The sequence below is a fragment of the Nelumbo nucifera genome, chromosome 2 (assembly GCF_055504915.1).
Source record: "Nelumbo nucifera cultivar China Antique chromosome 2, China Antique-T2T, whole genome shotgun sequence".
In the NCBI taxonomy this organism is placed as follows: domain Eukaryota; kingdom Viridiplantae; phylum Streptophyta; class Magnoliopsida; order Proteales; family Nelumbonaceae; genus Nelumbo; species Nelumbo nucifera.
This window is the reverse complement of record NC_142650.1, coordinates 15,155,144-15,175,478: the sequence shown is the minus strand read 5'-3', so window position 1 is coordinate 15,175,478 and position 20,335 is coordinate 15,155,144. Positions and strand designations below refer to the sequence as shown.

Below are 20,335 nucleotides of genomic sequence, written 5' to 3'. Positions count from 1 at the left end.
AGAAAACAATATTCTTGAAAGGCTATAAGTTAAGATTAGGGAGAGTCTTTGTTGTGCTTAAAGGCCTATTTTTTCATTTTTGTTATCAAATTATTACATTATTTTTATATATACAAATTATTTATTCTTTTGATAAATTGTTATTATCTTGTCATGAACACCAAGTTTGTCAAGAAATCACTTTTCAGAATGGCCTCTTTATATCCATATAGTTTGTTGGTCACTTGGTCTAAGACATGAAGGAACTAGGTTGACTATCCTCAAAATACCCAGGATGGAGTCTTGTAATCTATCTAAAAAGAAAAGCAAGCAGTGGTGGACTGTAAAAGTAGCATTAATGCTGTAATTCAATTGGGGACATTTTTTCTTGCTCTTTTGGAATTCCAAGTATTCATTATATTGATTGCTCTATGTTACTATAGAAAAAGAAAATAAGTTTCTTCCTAGGTATTAGCAAATTATAATATCCACAATCATAATGTAGCCTCTCTGGACTATTCATGTTTGCACGAATAATTAAAGTTTCTGCAAAAATAGGATTTCAAGTGAATGGAATGTCATGATTTCCACACACACACACACATATGGCTGGTTTTAATTAGCCATGATTTCCACACACACACACATAAGAAAGATAAAAGAAAAGAAAAGAAAAAAATAGAACAGAACTGAATGATCACAATTTCCAAGAGGTCTGATGAATTCAACAAAACAGTATGTGCAATGCCAGACTAGTGTTTTGGAATTATCAAGTCCTATCTAATGACAATCTCAAGGTAAACAGGTGATAGTCAAGTATAAGGAACCCAATTAATTGAGACTACATCAAGAAAATAGTCTGCATATAAATAGCATACCTGTGATCACAGCACTGTGTCGAGCTCCACAAGAAACAATTTTTGCATTCCTGTTCTCCAAACTTGGGGCATCCAAGAGCTTAGGAAGAACCTGAAACAGATCCAGGAAATGCCAACTTTCATATGAAAAGCTTCCATTGAAAAAAGAGTCTTCTTAAAGAAGGTCAGTGATAACTTTGGCTTAAACTGCAAAGTCAATTCAAATTAAAACAGTAACACATATAGCAAACATACAAGGAGATAGCTGCTACCAAAAGATCCCAACCCTTAAGTCTTATTTGATACACCAGACAACACAACCTAATCATAGACAATAAATATAACTTGATACACCATACATTTAGAACACCCAATTAGACTCAAACGGATACATGTTCATTATAATATTTAGATTAGGACAAGGAAGTTCCCGTACCACCATGCCAATGGTAGATGAATGGTATACAGTCTTTCCTATTGGAGTTGTACAATCAGTGAAAACCCTTAGAGACATCTTCAATTGGAAAAAGAAGATGCATCTTCAACTTGGACTTTTCCTCTTTCTTTCCTCTCATTTTTGACTACCCCAAAAGGGACAACCAACCAATTAATTGCTGGTTAAAAGTTACCCTTCCAGGCTAGACATCAAATAATCTTCAAGAAAGGTCTAAAAATTGGACACCGCAGCTGAAAAAACAGAAGCCCACACAGGTCCTCGTATGCATATGGATATGTGCTGACAGGAAATTTTTTTCTTTTTCTTTTTCCTTTTTTTTTCATTTTTGGCTTTCAACCATAAGTATCTAATTTACCATACCCTCCTTGATGATTATTCTGGAGATTAACCCAGAAGAATAACTTCAACCACCCAGTAATTGGTTACTTTATATGTAAAATGTGTTTTGTGTATGTGAGCGGGTTATACTCATAAAGGAACTACTGAATGCGAAATTGCGAATAAATGGCACCATTATTTTAGTTTCCTCTACATAGTTGTACAATATTAGACCAAGGGTAGACCATCTTACAGCTATCTAATGGAAACCATAGATATCTTGTGACTGTTTCTGTTGCTTTCCTTGGATTCAAGATAAAGCAAGTCACTATTCAGAGATAGATCCAAGAATGTACCTCAGCTTGATCAGCACCTGTTCCTAACTGTCCAAACTGGTTCCCTCCAAATGCATATACATCACCTCCAATGGAAATGCAAACTGTGTGCCACAATCCAGCAGCAACTCTCTCAATCTGGATGCCCAGAAGAGATGACACACAAGCTGGGCTCAATTCATCATCTGTACTTCCCTGCCCACACTGTATTAAGAAGAAAAATAAGAGAAAACATCTACTTATGTCTCACTGAAAAGATTTAACAAAGCAAGTAACAACCCAAAAGCTAGGGGACATTGCTTGGTATCCAGTCTACCCTCCCAGGAGCCCAGATAGCTCAGACCAATATTGGGCAATGGCCTTTATGTGACAACCTAAAAGCTTTGAAAGGTGCTAACAACAACAATTATACATCTGATAACAACTCTCATCTTTAATATCTAACTGTAGTTGTTTCCAACCTCTTTCTATACTATCTACATTTTTTTTGTGCTGAAGAACAGATAATACTTTGAAAAAAAAAAAAGCTCAAGAAAAACCCATGCAGTATAATTGCAAAAGGAAATTGAACAGAATTTTAGAGAAAGTGGATAGTCTGGATAAACAGAACCCATGCCTGTACATGAAAAATCTTTCAGAAGTAATTTATTATATATGATCAGCATCCTAAGTAATTTATTATTAGAACTTCGAATTTCAATAAGTTGAACCCCTCTAAGGAAAAATAAGGGGACAAAGGTGTAAGAATTGACCAGTTGCCTGGATCAGCTAGGATAATCGATAATTCATTTGCTAAAATGAAATCCGGTTTCATGAGAACACCATATCAGATTATCCAAATATAGAAGTCAGGAAGGCATATTGACAACTAATATATTAGTATTAGGTAAATGAACTACCTTTACTGTACCACACTAAACCATGTCAGATGCATTTTGCAAATCTTTATTTATTTATTTTAGAATTCAATACAACTGTACTAAGAAAGAAAGGAGAAGGATCTAATTTACAAGGCAAAACCACCTTCATAATTAGAAAAATGCTGCAATAACCCAGTTGGTAGGTCTTTTTATCTTTTGGCATAGTGGTGGTTTGGTAATTACACTACCACATGTAAAAACATTGGTGAGAATACATCTCTAATTCTATTCACGAGAGTAGGATCAGAAATTGTCTTGTAGTGGTGTTATGCTTTTGATAATAGTAATTCAATTAACTGTAATATTCCAAAATCAAAAACAGTCTCCATTTACCAATTTTCAATAATTGATTAAAACTTTATTAGAACATAACTTCTGTATAGATTTTCCTTTTACCTATTTTTATTTACAATGGAAGATACTTTTATGTTTTGAGTACAAAATATGAATTTCATGAACACATTAATGATAACCCGATGACATTATGCTTCATTTTATTTACTTAAAAGAAGAAAATATGGTCACGATAACATGTTGCTATTTAAAGCTAAATCTTTATCTGCAGAGTTTACTCACTGTGATGATGGCTGTTCTTTTTTTTTTTTCTTTGGTAAATAATGGTTGTTCAGTTTAAATGACAAAATTTCCATATGAAAGCATATTATACATCAAAATAGAAAGACATGGAAACAAGATTAATAAGATACATGGCGATTTAAATGGCTACCAAAAGACATGACAATCCAAGTTAAATTGGTTAGAAGAACTGCCAACAGCCTGGCAGATGGTTTAGCTAAGCAAGGGGTACAAAGAATTTCCTTGTATTGGGCTCAATTGTAATTCTTGGGTTAGGTCATCTGTTCTGAAGCTGTGTTTGTTTCTTTGTCCACAACCTCTTATTATAATTATTTTTTCTATTATTGATGAAATCATTTCTGCATTGCTGATAAAAAAAGATTAATAAGATGCATAGCCTTCTTCGTACGTATAAGCAAGCTACATGTATACAAAATCATACATGTAAGAGAGCCTTCTCTTGGCATTGGTAAGACAAAAATGGAACAAATTAAGGCAATAAAATCAGAAGACAAAGGGAAAAACTTTGGAAGACCTCAATATTGTGTATGAAAGATATGAAAACAAATCCTGTGGACTCTAACTGGCCAAATGAGGGACTACTTACTATTGCTACAATTGCAAACCAATGTCCAGAAAAAACAGAAGATTCTTAATATCTCTAAGATCCTGGTGGCTGTACAGGAGCCCATAGGAATGGGCTAGGGTCTAGAGAAATAGTTGAGTAATTTCAAACTGTAAAGCCTACAATTAAACTTCCTCTGGCCAGTTTTAGGCACATCCAAATGTCAAAGTTGCTATTAAGTTTGTAACAGATAGTGCCTTCTGTTTTTCTCCTCTTCCTCCTACATGTTAGTGCTTTAAAATTGATTAAATTAATGCTTCATTATCAAAAACAAGTGAGATATAGAATTGTCTACCAGCACAAGAAACAGTTGGTAGTTCCATTCAATCTCATTCAAAAATTCAATAAAAATAATGTTCTGTTTCAACATGCAGTTATTGGTAGTTCTTTTCATCAGCTACAATTTGGTCAATGCTGATTCAATTGGGAATATTTTTGAGAAGTTGGGGTAATTTGTCTAAAAGTTCAGGATGAAAACCTTTCTCTTCTAAACAATCAAGTTAGATTTGTTGATTTGAGATTGCTAGAAGCCTACAATACAATCAGAGATTTACTAGCTATATGTCTCTGTGTAGTTTCATTATTTTTCTTTGGATTTCTATGAACAAAGAGAATCTATAAATAAATTAGTTACAAAAAAAGAAAACAAGGATGAAGTTGGCAAAAGAAATGAGCTTGGGATGTTCTGAAAATTGTAATCATATTGTAAATCATAGAAAAAAGTTGAATTGAATCGAATTGTGAATAGCATCAGAAATCAAAAGATTTTTTTTAAATACTTGTCAAAAAATTAAATATAGATATGCAAAAGTAAAATATAATTATATATAGATTCATCAAAAAAAATATAATTATATATATATAGAAAAATAATTCTACCCTATTTTCAATCCATATCTACCATAAATGCACGTAAAATAATAGAATTTACCACTTATACAAGGAAGTCTAAGATAACATAATCAAGTTTGATAAGGCCTTTGCAACGAGTCACCAGTGGCAATACTAAATATAAATAAAACAAAATGACAAAGTAGATAACTAATTCTTAACTGAAGTGATTTGAATTGCAGGAATCATATAAATCATAAGATTTATGAATTAAATCGTAGGATTTAAACAAAAATCATCAGATTTTTGCAGAAAGGGATTCAGACACAAGATACAAATTGAAACCATTGGGATTCATGATTCAAATTATGAATTGTATCATAAATCATAAGATTTTGACAACAATGACTTGGATAAGTTAATGCTAGAAGGAGATTCACAAGTGGTAATTCGTCAGCTGATGCATTCTGACTGGGTCTTGTGGTGATACAGACAAGAGCTTGAAAAAATTAGATGGCTAACTAGGAAGATAGATATTACAGTTCAGTTGGTACAAAGCCTAGAAAATAGTTTGACTGATGCTTTAGCTAAACAAGGGTGGTTCTGGATCAACTGTTTTGGGCTCAACTGTAAAGTGTAATAGCATAAAAGGGAAAAGGTAGAAGATTCTAGCCTTTGTTGGCTATGTCAGAACTAGAGGGGAGGTTTTTGTTAGGGTCACAACACAGGAATGATTTATAGGATTGTCAGAAAACCCAATAGAGGTTTTTAGAATTTCCCCTGAAATAAATTTACATAGATTTAAAATAAAGAATTTATTAAATATATATTGTCCATGTATGCTTGTATACATGTTATTGAAAATTTAATTGGATTCAGATCTTAGTCGGATCAAATAGGATTAGATCAATGTTTCATTTGATTATTAAACAGATCTGGCTTTTGAAATCTGAATTCACTGAATTCAATCAATTAAGTAAATGGATCATCTGAATCAAAATTACTGGATCAGGTCTTGGACCATCTGGTTCCACTGATGGCCCTATGTCAACATCCAACATGTGCTAGAGACTCTGAACTTGGTGAGCTGGAAAAACGTGAACTTGGAGAGATATGGAACATAGGGACAGATATATGTTTTATGAATCTGAGAAGCCTCTCTGTAACAACGAGAGTTTCAGTGACTGCTCCAACATTTTACGCATACGAAATTTGGCTCCCTCTGGTGAGATGAACCAGAAGCTAGGGAGGTTTCAGAAGGGGAATTATGTGTTGGAAGATTGGAATCCAAGGTCTTGGAGTGGATTCAACCAGGAGAAGAATTCACAAAAGAAGATGACAATTCTGGAGAAGATGAAATCAAGATATTGGAAGAGTCAGAAACTGAAAAAAAGAAAAAGAAAAGAAAAGAAAGAAAGAGGGCAGAACCGCAGAAGGGAGAACGAACATGGAGAAGGGAGAGAGAGGGACAAAGTTCAAACAGGGCTTGGGATGGAAGGTGTTGGTCTTCAGGTCTTTACGGAAGAAGTAGAGACACTTGTGGAAGAGGCTGAGAAAAAGAGTGTCTGTCAAGAGTCAACAACTCTACATAAGGAAACAAAAATACAGAACCAGACCTTTGCAAGAGGATGTGGGATCAGGGGAAGAGAGTGGAGCAACGGATACAGAGGAGGAAGAAGTAGTCATAGATGAGACTCACGAAGTTGAGAAAACTGCGGATATAGAAAGGAAGGTCTCTAAAGATAGTTGGAGACATAGCGGAGGGGAATTTAGAGATGAACTGAGTGCTGATCAATTGTTTGAGAAGAAGGCAGCATTTGAGTTAGAAAGAATTAATGCTCAAAGGGAGGTCTCTACGAGGGTGGATAAATGCCGTAATGAAGTAAGAAGATTTAAAAGACAGAAAACCAATCAAAAAAGGCAAGCTTCAAATGTTTTTGCCAGGTTGAAGCTGGGAGTATTTGGAATGGGATTAATAAAGAAAGGGAGAAAGAGATAAAGAAAGTAACTCAGATGAGACAAGAGATTTCTATATTAGATAGCGGACACGATGAGAAAATGGATAAAGCTTGAGTTGCTTGAGTTGAGCATTTCATCAGCTGGTTACCTGGGTTCAGGGTTTTTCTTATGTGTTTTTTGGCATGATTTGGAGAGTCTTGGATATACAGTCTATTGTTTGTTTTAGTTGTTCTAGGGGTTGGTAGAAAGGACTTCTCTGATATTTGTTGTGATACTTCTAGCTGGATCTGGGTTTTTTTAACGTGTTTATTGTATCTTACTCTGTAGGGTTGTTTAAGGGTTATTTATTAGGGTGGGTCTGTCGTATTCTGGGTCTGTTTTTCCTAGGTGATTTCTTATCACCCTACTGTACACTCCCTTTCCTTTTTTCATTTATAAAGTTTATTTTTTATTTATCTTCAAAAAAATAGAAAGTAGCAAAGATTTATATAAAATCAACGCCTATATTTCCTACCTGAGAATTATTTATAGGAAAACCCAAGGTATAATGACTAGAGGTTCATTAATATTGGACAGCTAAAGAAACAAGAAAAAACAGCTGCAATAAGTGTCACTCAATAATTCATGGAGTGCTAGAATCTAAGGCATGCCCAGTATTGATGCTTTATCTGCTTAGAAGAGTCTGTGCAACACAGCCTACTACTACCCTAGTATACCCAAACTTTTCATTTTACCCTAAATTTTTTGTGTTAGTTTTTTGAAGAATAAAGAGAAATTTTCATTAAAATAAAAAAGAAGTACAGTCTACAGTGATAAGGTACCACCACAAGTATGTTAGCAGCCCCAATAAACCCCCAAAGGCCTAAGAAACCACTGCTTACACCCAAGAAAAACCCAATCAAAACCAAGAGAAAGAACAGAACAGACCCAAGTCCCAACAAAACTATGATCACCAGCCTGCCACAAAACCAAAGCTGCGAGCCTTTCTGAAGCTCACATCAGTCTTCATCTATAAGCTCATCCACTTGGATTGAGTAATCTTCATCCCAATCCTTGTTCCCCTGAGTAAAAGCTTTGTTTTTCTCTTTCTCTTCCTTCTTTGTTCTTTCAAATTTCTCAAAGGCCCTCCTGGCAAATTCCTCGCCACCCCAAAAGTACAGACCCAAGTTTTTCCCAACCATCACCTCTCCATCAACTAATTTCTGGATAGCCACATCACTTGAGTCTTCTCCATCAACGTCAGTATCCTGTGGCCACTTGATTCCACTAGATTCAGAATCAACACTGCTCACCTCGTTTTCCTGTTGTTTTTTCAAAGTAAGGGGAGACTGACTAAACTTGCAATGCCACCCCCATCTGACCAGTTGCAGGTGTCCCATTACCTCTCATTCTCTTCCTTCGATATACCCATTTCTATTTTTTGTAGGTCCTGCCCCTGCCAAGCCTAGTATTAGTCTTGAAAATATCTTTGTCACATGAATTATATTGTGAGATCTGAAATTACGCAGTTTCTTGCTGATTAACCCATTACACTGATCCTCCTCAGTGTCCTCCAGATTACTCCTTCAATCCAAATCAACACCCAGCCTTCCAATCTCAACCTCCTCAAAATACAGACTATCGATATGTCAGCATAAGTAACATTCATATGTTTGTGGGATATGTATTTTATGATTTTCCACCTTTTTCTTTTGATCCACATTTTTATCACATATCAGGCAATACCCACTTAATTGAACATGCTCCCAACAAAAATTGTCAATTGATATTATTTAGAAGTAATGCAATCAGAAATTGGTTGCTTAGATCTATGCAATGTCCAATGTATAACATGTACCCAATTGGTAAACCTATGTTAGATGTTACCTGGATACTTGAATCCCAAGGTTCCAGCTCCTTGGAGACATGTCAACAGATGTGTCCAAAGAGGTGTCATATGCATGCTGAAGGAGACCGAACACACCCAAATATTCTAAGGTTCAGAAAAGGAACGTCCATGAGTTATTTTCCCCTGCTGTCCTTGAAAACTTGTGATCCCTAAAAATTCCACTTACACCTGGCTGACCTGGATTTTCAGGACAGCTGCTCTCAAAGTTGAGCTTTATTTTTACCAGCCTCCACTGCAGTCCATTTTACAACTGCCTTCCGCTAATGGGAGAATAAGGAATATATAGTGTGTTTTTCAAGATGGGAGGGAAAATGGAGGGGATGGAGTTCGTGCAGGCAGGTCAGTGGAGGAGATCCTTGAAGATAGAAGCAAAAAATCTCCTGTTCGAAGAGATGAGAATCAAGGGGAAGGTAAGCCTGAAGGTAAGGGAAGCGAAAAAGGATACAATATTGCTGGAAGGATTAGAAGTGATCGAGTGGCTAAGAAAGTTCATAGCTGGAGCCTGTTCAAAAGGTAAGCAAATAAACTGGCAGGATCTTAGTACACTAGAAGGGAGAAGATATGTTGTTGAATGTAAGAGGAATAGAAAGGGGTTCTTCATAGCTTTGACTGAATTGTTTGGGAAGGGACAGAGGCAACTGGTGTGTCTACCAGCAGGAAAACAGAACCAAGGCTGGGGGGAAGTAGACTGGTTGCTCAAAGAGTAGCAAATGAGAAAAAAGCCTCCATAAGAGAGGAGAAGGCTTATCTCAGTAACAGCAGGGTACAACAAGGGCCAGTGGTCATGGCAAAAACAAAAGGCCATTGCAGAATGGTGGGAGGTCTAGAGAGAGAGGAGTGGGATAGTAAGTTTGTGATACAAGCCAAGGAAAAGGTTATGATTGGAGGAGGGTAGCCGACTTACTGGCAACCAGGTTGAAGTTGAAGAGTGTTTTCATAGTAACCCCCTTCGATAACTGTAAAGCCATCCTAGATCCATTAGAGAATGATTTGGAAATATTAGCTATCAATGTTCAGGCTGAGTTCGGATCATTCACAGTCTTCAAATGGAATCCAACATCCAACTCCAAGGATTTTTTTGTTGAAGATGGTGTGGTGGTGCGTGTAATAGGCTTGCCATTCCATCTATGGAAACAAGAAATAGCAGAGGCTATAACTGTGTTGTGGAAGAATCTTGAAAGGTGCTTTTTGGGGCGATCTCTATTCAGTAGCAATCCTGCTAAGTGGTGTAAAGCTAGAAGAAATTCCACGAAAGGTAGAGGTACGAACAGAGGGGAGCTTTGTCTCTATGTGGTTAGCTTCCTCCATTGAAGCAGGGCTGTGGAAGGAGGCTCGGTTGGTAGGAGGGGAGAAGGAGGAAGAAGAAGCACTACGTGGACTTGTGAGATTGGGTAATTCAAATGGGAAGGGATGTTTCACTAAAAAGGGCCAACATATTCTGGGAAGCCAAAAAGCTTTGGGGCAGTTGGAAGGTCAAACCTGGAGAAAGCAAGAAGAGGGTATGACAAATGGTAGGTCCTTTGCGCAGGTGGTGTCAGGGGAAAAAGACAAAAAGCTTTTACTGTCGAAAGGGAGAAGGCTGAACCAGCAATCTCAGACAGGAAAGGTTGCTGGTTCGACCATTAAAACAGGGGGGGCGTGACTCTTTAAGTGGTCACGTGGGACGAAAAGAAGGGTCCAATCGAGTGGATCCCTATTATGGTGGGTCGGAGAAGGCCTTTCAAGTAAAGGACTTAAAGCTGGGCTCCTATAGTCTTGAGCCCAAGGCCCATTATAAGACAGATGGGCCGAGGGACATGTTAAGTAAGCACGTGACTGGGAGGAGGGATGAGCTGATAGACGAGATAAAGCGTTTATCTTCTTCAACCCTGAACCCTTCCTCTCGACCGAACAGTTCAGGCGCAAAAAAGTCTCAAGACTTGCAGTCTCGAGGCTCTCTACAGTGGGTCCCACCCAACCTGGCGAACCGTCTCTCACCAGATAGGCGCAACCCGAGATACATGAAGCCTAATGATGAGAACAAAACAGGGCTTGAAGATTGGTTGAGTGAACAAAACAGCAATGACGATTCTGATAGAGACGAAACGCTACGTCTGGGAAGCTTGTCTCCGAAAAGCAACAATGATCTTCTTGAAACAGAAAGTTTGCATACAGAGTTGTTCTTAGAGGAAGAGACTGAAGAGACAGGTGGCGGGAAGACTAGGATTGGTGAAGAAATTGATTCTAAAGCTGTGAAAACTCCTCCTCCCTTCGTCAAGGGAGCTGAGCCTGAGTCAAATGAATTACAGGATGTTGGTGGAGAGGGACAAGAATCGGCCGTGAGGATGGATGCGGGTATTCCAGTGTCGGAAACACAGAGAAAGGTTTTCCAAGTGGGTAGGTCGTCAGGAAGTGATTCTTTCACCATGTCTACTTCCCATCCTTGTCCAAAAAGGGGAAAGGCCTTAAAACCATGTGCCGCCTGTCAGCAAGTCATTTTCAGTGACTCTAGTCCTACCCTCGTTCTATCAGGTATGGGTGTCAATTCTGTTTTAGGTACTGACTTGTTTGCTATGCCTGTAACAGATATCCTAGCTTCCCATCCAGGAGTTTCTGATGCAAGAGAGAGGGTGTTGGAAGAAAGTAGTAAGGGGGAGGCGGATAGAATTTGGGAGTTGATTTGTACAATGATGGAGGAACAAAATAAAAAGGAAGGACTCGTAGAAAGATGCTGTAGCAAAAATAAGTGTGAGAAGGGTAAAATTCTTTCTCAAACATTGGCTGGAAAGGATGGAGAAATTGGAAACGGGGGGGAAAGAGGAACAAATAAGAAAAAAAGATCTGAAGTGGAAAGGCTAATCTCAGACATTGAGGGGGATTTAGAATTCAATGGTAGAGGGGATAGGAGGAAGGGCCTAAAATGAGGAGAATATGGCCTCTTATTGGGTTCCTTTGCTATTTTGTATCGATGAAAATTATTAGCTAGAATGTAAGAGGGTTAGGGAGTGCAAAGAAGAGAAGGGCGATCAAAGACCTACTCCGAAGGGAAAAACCTGATATCGTGTTGTTACAAGAATCCAAACTGATGGAATTAGATGGGAGATGGGTGAGGAGTTTTTGGAGGTCTAGAGGTTTAGGTTGGAGCTCGTCTCCTTGGGAAGCCTCGGGGGGGTAACACTATGGAGGGAGGATGTGGTGGAAGTAGTGGAAGAATTGATAGGCAAATTCTCAGTTTCCATTAAGTGCAAGAATGTAGAAAATGGGTGTGTATGGGTCTTAACCAATGTTTATGGCCCTAATTCCTATAGAGAGAGGAATGAGATGTGTGAGGAACTATATGCAATTAAGGAGATATGGGATGGTCCTTGGTGCCTGTGCGGGGATTTTAACGTCATTAGATTCTCTGATGAAACCAGTAATCCCCAACAGGTAATCTCAACAAGCATGAGGAAATTTAATGGTTTTATTGAAGATTGTGAACTGAAGGAAATACCTCTGCTGCAAGCCAGTTACACTTGGTCCAACCTTTAGGAAACCCCTTTTTGCTCGATCACTGTCCTATCCAAATAGGAACTGAGTCTTTTCCTATAGGACCCAAACCTTTTAGATTCGAAAACATGTGGCTTACCCATCCAGATTTTGTGAAAAAAGTGGAGTGGTGGGGTAAGGAAGAGAGGGGGGTAAGATGGAAGGGGATCAAGTTCCACAAGAAATTAAAAAGGTTGAGAGCCAAAATAAATGAGTGGAATAGAGATCAGTTTGGTAGAATTGAGGAGCAAAAATTGGGCCTAATCTCTCGAATAGAGAATTTGGATGTAAAGGAATCTCACAATGGGTTGACCGAGGAGGACAGAGTGTTAAGGAGACAATTAAAAAAGGAGTTGGAAGAAGTGTTATTGAGGGAAGAAATCAGTTGGAGACAAAAATCTAGACACAAGTGGATTAAGGAAGGCGATGGAAACACTAGATTCTTCCATGATTTGGCAAATGGGAGACGAAAAAGAATTTTGTGACCAAGCTAGAGATAGGAGAGGAGGTGATTACCAACCAGGATGACATAGCCAGAAAATTTGTGGACCACTTCAAATCGATTTATAGAAGGCCTTTGAGTGAGAAAACAGTCATGGAAAGGGTGGATTGGCCAAGAATTGATGGAGTGGCAAGGTGGCTGGAAAGGGATTTTGAGGAAGAAAAGATTAAGAAAACTGTCTTTCTAATGGATAGATCCAAGGCTCCGAGTCCATATGGCTTTACAATGGGTTTTTATCAAGACTGTTGAGAGGTGTTGAAAGAGGATCTAACTGAAGTCTTTAAGGAATTTGCAGACAATCACACTATAAGCCCTGGAATTAATGCCACTTTTTTTGCCTTGATACCTAAGAAGATTGATGCCAACCACCCAAAAGATTATAGGCCTATTAGTCTGGTGACAAGCATCTATAAAATTCTGGCTAAAGTGCTCTCATTGAGGATCAAAACAGTCCTCCCTACCATCATTAGTGAAACTCAGGGGGCTTTCATTCAAGGGCGACAAATAACAAATCAGATCTTAATTGCAAATGAGTGTGTGGAGGAAATGAAAAGGTCTAGTAGGAAAGGATTCATTTGTAAATTGGATCTTGAAAAGGCCTATGATTTGGTGGACTGGGAGTTTCTATTAGAGGTTATGCGAAATGGTGGATTTGGGGGCAAGTGGTGTAGTTGGATCTTTGGGTGTATCAGTACTTGTCACTACTCTATTCTGGTAAATGGTACGGTAAGGGATTTTTTTCCGGCTTGCAGGGGTGTCAGGCAAGGGGATCCACTTTCACAATTCCTTTTTACCTTAGTAGCTGATGTGATTAGTAGGATCATTACTAAGGCTGACAGCGAAGATGCTATTAGGGGTTGGAGAATAGGGAGACACCAAGTCCCCGTCACCCACCTTCAGTTTGCAGACGACCTAATGATTTTTTGTGAAGGAGGTCTTAGTGAAAAGGTAGCAAACCTAAAGGAGCTAATAAAAGGATTTGAAAGTGTCTCTAATTTGAGAATAAATCTGGAAAAGAGTTGCGTAGCAGGTATAAATTTGGAGGTAGGGGAGGTCGAGGCTATTGCGGAGTGTCTTGAGTGTTCCACCTCTGCTTGGCCTATGTCATATTTAGGGCTTCCTTTAGGGGCAAATCCTAGGGAGAGTAGATTTTGGACCCCAGTGTTAGAAAATTTTGAGAAGAGATTAGTCTCATGGAAGAGGAACTATATCTCTTTAGGAGGAAGAATTACCCTAATAAGAGCTACCTTGGTTAACTTACCTACCTATTATTTGTCTGTCTTTAGGATACCAGTTAAGGAAGCTAGGAAGCTGGAGAAGTTGATGAGAGACTTCTTATGGGAGCCGGGACAAGAGAAAAAGGACCACTTGGTTAATTGGGAAATTGTGTGTAGAAGTAAAGAAGAGGGGGGTTTGGGAATTGGGAGGGTAACTAGAAAGAATCAAGCTCTGTTAGGGAAATGGTTGTGGAGATGGCCTTTGGAAAGAGAGAGATTGTGGCATGAGGTGGTGGGAAGCATTCATAGGAGGTCAGAGAATGGATGGGATGCTGGTGTATCAAGGCAAGCTAACCTAGCAACACCTTGGAAGGCTATTCACAACACCCTTCCTCAATTCCTCAATTTTATCAGGTATGAAGTTTGTTCTGGCAACTCTATCCTTTTTTGGGAGGATAGTTGGGTAGGAGACTCACCGTTAAAGGTTTTGTTCCCCTCGCTTTTTTCTATTTCTTTGTACAAAAAAGAGGTGGTCTCAAAATTTGTCTCACCCTTGGGAACACCCTTAGACCCTACTTGGGATTTTGGTTTTCGTAGAGGACTTAGGGATGCTGAAATTGAGTCTCTTTCTTTTTTGCTTGGGTGTCTTAATCAGGTTTGTTTGGGTCCCTCCAAGCCAGATAAGAGGGTTTGGACTCCTAGACCCAATGGGAACCTTCACTTGTGCTTCTATTTTCAAGTCCATCTCTCAACTTTCTACTCACCAACCCTTTCCGTCAAAAGAAATTTAGTGTAGGCTAGTCCCCCCAAAAATTATGGCTTTTTGTTGGGAAGTTTTCCATGGGAAAGTAAACACTTTAGACAACCTACAAAAGAGAAGACCTTTTCTTTGTATTTCTCCTAATTGGTGTATCCTCTGTAGAGCTCACAGTGAGGATTGTTACCATCTATTTGTATCTTGTCCCTTTTCTACAGACCTTTGGGCTTGGCTACTTTCGTTGTTTGGGAGTAGTTGGAGTCTACCAGCAGAAGTTCACATGCTCTTCAACCATTCTACCTTTTATTGGCCTATAAAAATAGGGAGAATTATGTGGAGATGTGCTCGTGCTGCTTTGACTTGGACTCTTTGGGAAGAAAGGAATCTCAGAATTTTTCAAGATAAGGAAAGGAACAACCAAGATTTGAAAGACTGTGTGTTAAACAGGGCAATACATTAGCTGAAGACTTTGGAAATCTTTCATCAATTCTCCTTTAATGGCATTTGGAGAAATTGGTCAGCAGTAGCAAGGTGTGCATCTTTAAAGGCCAAATCAATTACAAGCTGGTCTCCTCCAACCGAAGGCTCAATTAAGTTGAACTTTGATGGAAGCAGCATGGGTAATCCAGGATTATCTGGAGTGGGGGGTGCTTTGAGAAATGAGAAGGGAGAGATTTTGTTGCTCTACTCAGGTCCTTTGGGAATTGGGAATTCCATTAGGGCAGAACTTTTAGCTGCTGTACAAGGGGTCCAATTTGCAAACCAGCTGGGGGTACAACAACTAATAATCGAGGGGGATTCCAAAGTGGTGGTGGGTTGGTTGAAAAATTCTGAAGAGGCTATGTGGCGATACAAGAATGAAATGAAGAAATTTAGTTGGTTGACAAGGAATATGTTGGTCACTGTACAGTGGGTGGGGAGATCAGCAAATACCTTGTCAAATGTGTTAGCTAAGCAAGGGGTAAATAGAGAAGAATTATTTTGGGCTCAGTTGTGATTCTTGTTTTTCTTTCCTAGTTTACTTGTAAGTTTCAAGGAGGGGCTGCAGCTCGCGCCTCTCACTGGGATGATGTATGAACTCACTCTAATTTGCTTTTGAATCAATAAACTTATTATTATTCATCAAAAAAAGAAAAGGAACGTCCATGAAACAAAGTGCTTTCATAGAGAGTCAACAAATAGTGGCTAGTATTCTGATAGCAAACAAGGGTGGAAAACATGATGAAAAGGAGAGAACTAGTAATCATATGAAATTTTGATTTACAGAAGGCCTGACATGTTATTTGAGCTGCCTAATTCACATAATGAAGCTAAAAGGCTTCAGATCTATTTGGATGAGCTGGATAAACCAATGCATGTGCAAATCTTTGTTCTTAGTCCTTATAAATGAACTGAGGATAGTGTTCTTAACATTTGCAAAATCTTTGTTCTTGGGAGAAACATTTGCATAGCTAGTAGCCAAGGACAGTGTTCTTACACTGGATCATCTGAAGAAAGAAGATTCCAGATCATTAACATTTATTTGCTATTTATGTTTCATAGGTGAGAGAAATCATTTATCTCTTGTTGTTTCACCAAGTTCCTATGGGGCATTTTCTTATCCCTTTTTAGGAAGAATCTCTGGCAGCTGAGATATCCCCCCAATGACATTTTTTCTCTCTGACAATATTTGATGAGAAAAGAAAGCAAAGATAATGTGAAGCTGTGTACCATTTCCTATTTGCTGGAGCATTTGGAAGGAAAGAAATAGAAGAATATTTGAAGGGTCTCAGAAAAGAGGAGAAAGATTGTGCTTGAAGATTGGAAATATGATCATTGACTGGATTAAACTGCATCCGGAGTTTGCAAATGTCTTTTATGGAAACGCCCTTGGAGGAGATGTAATGATTTCTGTTGCTTTTTGTTTTCTTTTATAGAGATGAGTAATTGTGGGTTTGGGATACTATCTCGTCACACTTCTCAGATTATATATATTTTTCTTTTCTTGTTAAACTTTTTTTTTCTTTTAATGTAAAAATAGACCAAATGACCAAAATCCTGACAACTACCAACTGGAAGCTTTGTATTAGTTGATTTTAGGCTCTCGAGGTTCCATAAAGAAAATTCCAAACAGCACAAGTGGTTGACATGTAAGACCGTGATTGGTATTTACTACTTAAAGAAAACAACCCCAGCATAAAAAATAAAAAAAAAATAAAAAATCTTAAGTTTTACATATAGGCTATATACCATGGTTGTAAACAGGCCACAGAATGAAGGACCATAATATGCCTTGAAAGAAATGACTTTGTAATTCAAAATGAACTACTATACTTCCTGGTTTTCTTATGTTGCTTTTTCTGCCATCCATGTCTAATAAAGTAACACCCCTTAATGTAATACTTGCAATTCAACAGTAGATGGAATTAAATCCAGCCACTTCATTTAATAAGCAAATTTGAACATGCACACACTAATAGATGCCAATCCTCTCTCAAACTAAATTGAAAAGTGAATACTGACCCATGAAATTACTTTGCACCATCAATCATGTTGTTTGTTTAAGCGCACTTGACAGAAAGTACTAATATTGGTTGTCAACTGTCAAGTCATTGATGATCATCATAATTTAAGCCCCGTCCCAACTATATGAGGTGAGCTATATGAAACCTGTCCCACCATTCTGTTCTATCATATGCCATAACCATTGTTAAGTTATGGGCCCTTAAATCATTTCCACTACTTCAATCCATGTCCTTTTTCCCTGCCCCTAGCTCTTCTATCCCCTTCAACTTGTAACAGATCACTAAATATTGATATTACAGTGAAATAAAGCACCATAAACTTGAGGGGGTTATAAGAAAAACCTAGCAACAAAACTTTATTATTCATGGGATATACCAATATAACTTTTTCCCATATGGAAAAGATAAAAGAAGAAAGTAAACAAAACCAAAAAAAAATATAAAATAATGGACATCATAAACACTTAAGCAAGAAAGTGTATTCACCACCAACAAATTAACTGGAATAGGAAATTCACCTGCCCATAAAGTCCCCAACCAAAAGTAAGTAGTGCTCCAGCATCTGTCCATGCATTAAATAACAGAAGGAAAGACATGTCATCAGCCTATAATCGGCAGGTCAAAATAGATGGGAAGAAATCAGGTATGCAATGAACTGACCACTCAATAAAATCCCATACTATCTCAGCTAAATGCTATCCTTTTCTGACCCCTATAACAACTCAATGACCCAGCACATGATGATAAAGATATACTAAGCAAATGAAACATTTCTTCATGACTAAATCCAGTGGCCTAATGCAAACCTGTTATTACTGCACTGTGTCGGCCTCCACAAGCAATTCCCTTCACGTAACTTCCAGGAACTTTATACAGCTGCCCCTCAGAGCTCATGGTTCCTCGTGGAACTGTTGAAGACCTATCCTTTCCATATGCAGAAGGTTCAAGACAAGGTACGGGATGAGGAGAAGACACCATGCGGATACGAGAGCCTAGGCCTAGCTGCCCTTCACCTCCATAGCCCCAACCCCACACCTGTCCTACATCTGAAACTTTGGGGAAAATTGGATGCATCAGGTGAGTTGCTTAAAATGGTAACCCTTCCATAGCTTCATAGATTTTAATGGACATCATAATACAACGAGACATCTGCATGTTACAACTGCAGCATTGGCAGTAGACTGTAGGTAAAAATAGGTTTACCTGACAACGCCAAGGTATGGCGCCCACCTGCAGCAACAGTTGCTATTCTCACTCCTGGACTTAGTGTCACCAGACATGGCAAAGCTGAGAGAGTTTCATCGCCAGATGTTGAGCTTTCAGTTGCTTGTTTAGCTGACGATATTCTCCTTCGCTTTGTACCTTCCTCACTACTTCCTCTACTGTCAAAACCAGACACTGATCCACTAGCTGATCTTGAAACTTGAGACTTTGGGCTCACTGTAAGAGTTACTGTCACTACATTAGTCTAAAAAAGGTCAAGAGAAGCTTCAGCCATACCCACGACGATTAGACAAAATCAGAATCACCTTGTTCAGTCAACAATGAACTCTGCCTTTCAAGTACCTCCTTTTCTATGTTTCCACCAGCAGCTGGATCTCCCAAGACCTTTCCAGAGGGAACACATTCTTTCCAACCCCATGTGTAGACTTCTCCCTTGTCTGCATTTCAAGAAACGTATTAAGTCATTCCATAACTCTATAAAAAGCCTATTATGCGTTACACAATAACCTGTGCACTGGAATGCTTATGTATCACAAATTTTCAGAGAACTACAGTTAGCACCTGTAACAGAAACACAATGCGCCCAACCTGCTGCAGCCTTCACTATTGAAGCATCAGTTGGAAGAGGAAATGGCTCCGGAGTTTCCTTTTAGAAATTAAATGGAAAAAAGACAAATATTCAGATAAAAGAGAAACATATGAAAGAAACTCATCTGATGAGAGGATCTCTTAGTAATACACTAACCCCGTGCTTCCCCGAAGTTAAATAACTTTGACCGAGATCATCTGCTGAACCCCATGTAATGAGCTTTCCAGATTCTGGTTGAAGAAGATATGTAAGCACTCGTGTAAACTTGTGCTAAAAACACATTGAGGTAAAAGGTAAAAACACCGACAGAAAAGCTTCCTTAGAAAATATGAAAGCAAGTAAAGAAACCGAGTTCTTCCAAAGACCTAAATCAAGAATGTAGTAACTTGTATGGTCAAATCGAGATGAAACCCATAAGCCAAAGAAGTAATTTAAGTGTGGGGCAAGGACTAATCTAGGAACTTTCGACAATTCCGGTATCCTGGAAAGTTTCACTGTAATTTGGGTGATAACTATCCAGCTCAATCGAAAACTTTTGATGGGTGTTGCATACACAGACAGTCAACCAAAGGAGGAATAACTCAGTAGAATCTTCAGACACGCATAAACATCGTCAGTCTTGAAAACAAACAGACAGTTTAGACGGGAAGAAAATAATGGAAAAGGCAATGAAACAAATATCAAAAGAAACACCGCAAAATGCCTCGCCAAGAATTCTTTATTCAAAACAATTGAAACCGAAGAAAACGATCCCCGTCATCACTTGACGGTTTTATTCGCTCAAATCAACAACATTTTTCATTTCAATGTCGAACAAACGAATATATATATATAGTGGAAATGAATGGAGATCGAAGACAGCACCCGAAATCGCTATAGCAAAACCACATCCACCTCCACAAACATCTTTCCATGAATCTCCGGTGCCGGTTGATGCCGGAAGCCGAACAACGACCGGAGAAAGAAGAGGCGAACGCTGCGGTGAAGCACCGGGAAGGTAACCCCACATTAAGACTATAGCTTCTTTCGACTCCTCCATTTTAACTGCTGCATCTCCTCCGCCATCGCCATTCATGGCGGTTCCGGAAAATAATCCTAGAATCCCTCTCTTATTATTCCTGTTTTACTCTTTATCTCTTTTTTTTTTCCTTGTTTTCCTTTTCTTCTTCAACTACTGGATTTTTTTTTCTCTTTCCTGTTTTCTCTCTTCAGAGTTTGGAGTCTGCTGTCTTTGCTCCGCTCTGTGCCCAGACCCAGAGGTGAAGTGCCCTAATTTGCTTCACAAATCAC

At 38.6% G+C, this 20,335-nt stretch overlaps 1 protein-coding gene across 3 annotated transcripts in view; it reads right to left on the bottom strand.

The window, feature by feature from the left end:
* The window catches only part of LOC104597097 (ultraviolet-B receptor UVR8-like), a 23,821-nt gene extending 3,486 nt beyond the window's left edge, over positions 1-20,335 (bottom strand). The window contains exons 1-9 of one of the 3 annotated variants that reach the window (XM_010258494.3): positions 19,910-20,335; positions 19,202-19,275; positions 19,018-19,102; positions 18,762-18,893; positions 18,436-18,672; positions 18,039-18,284; positions 17,751-17,794; positions 1,968-2,150; positions 858-948 (exon numbers count right to left, since the gene is read on the bottom strand). In XM_010258494.3, the coding sequence (XP_010256796.1) occupies positions 858-948; positions 1,968-2,150; positions 17,751-17,794; positions 18,039-18,284; positions 18,436-18,672; positions 18,762-18,893; positions 19,018-19,102; positions 19,202-19,275; positions 19,910-20,120 (1,303 nt within the window). In that variant the 5' untranslated portion in view covers positions 20,121-20,335. The remainder of the gene's footprint in view (positions 1-857; positions 949-1,967; positions 2,151-17,750; positions 17,795-18,038; positions 18,285-18,435; positions 18,673-18,761; positions 18,894-19,017; positions 19,103-19,201; positions 19,276-19,909) is intronic. The other 2 variants (XM_010258495.3, XM_019197746.2) reach the window with 2 other exon arrangements.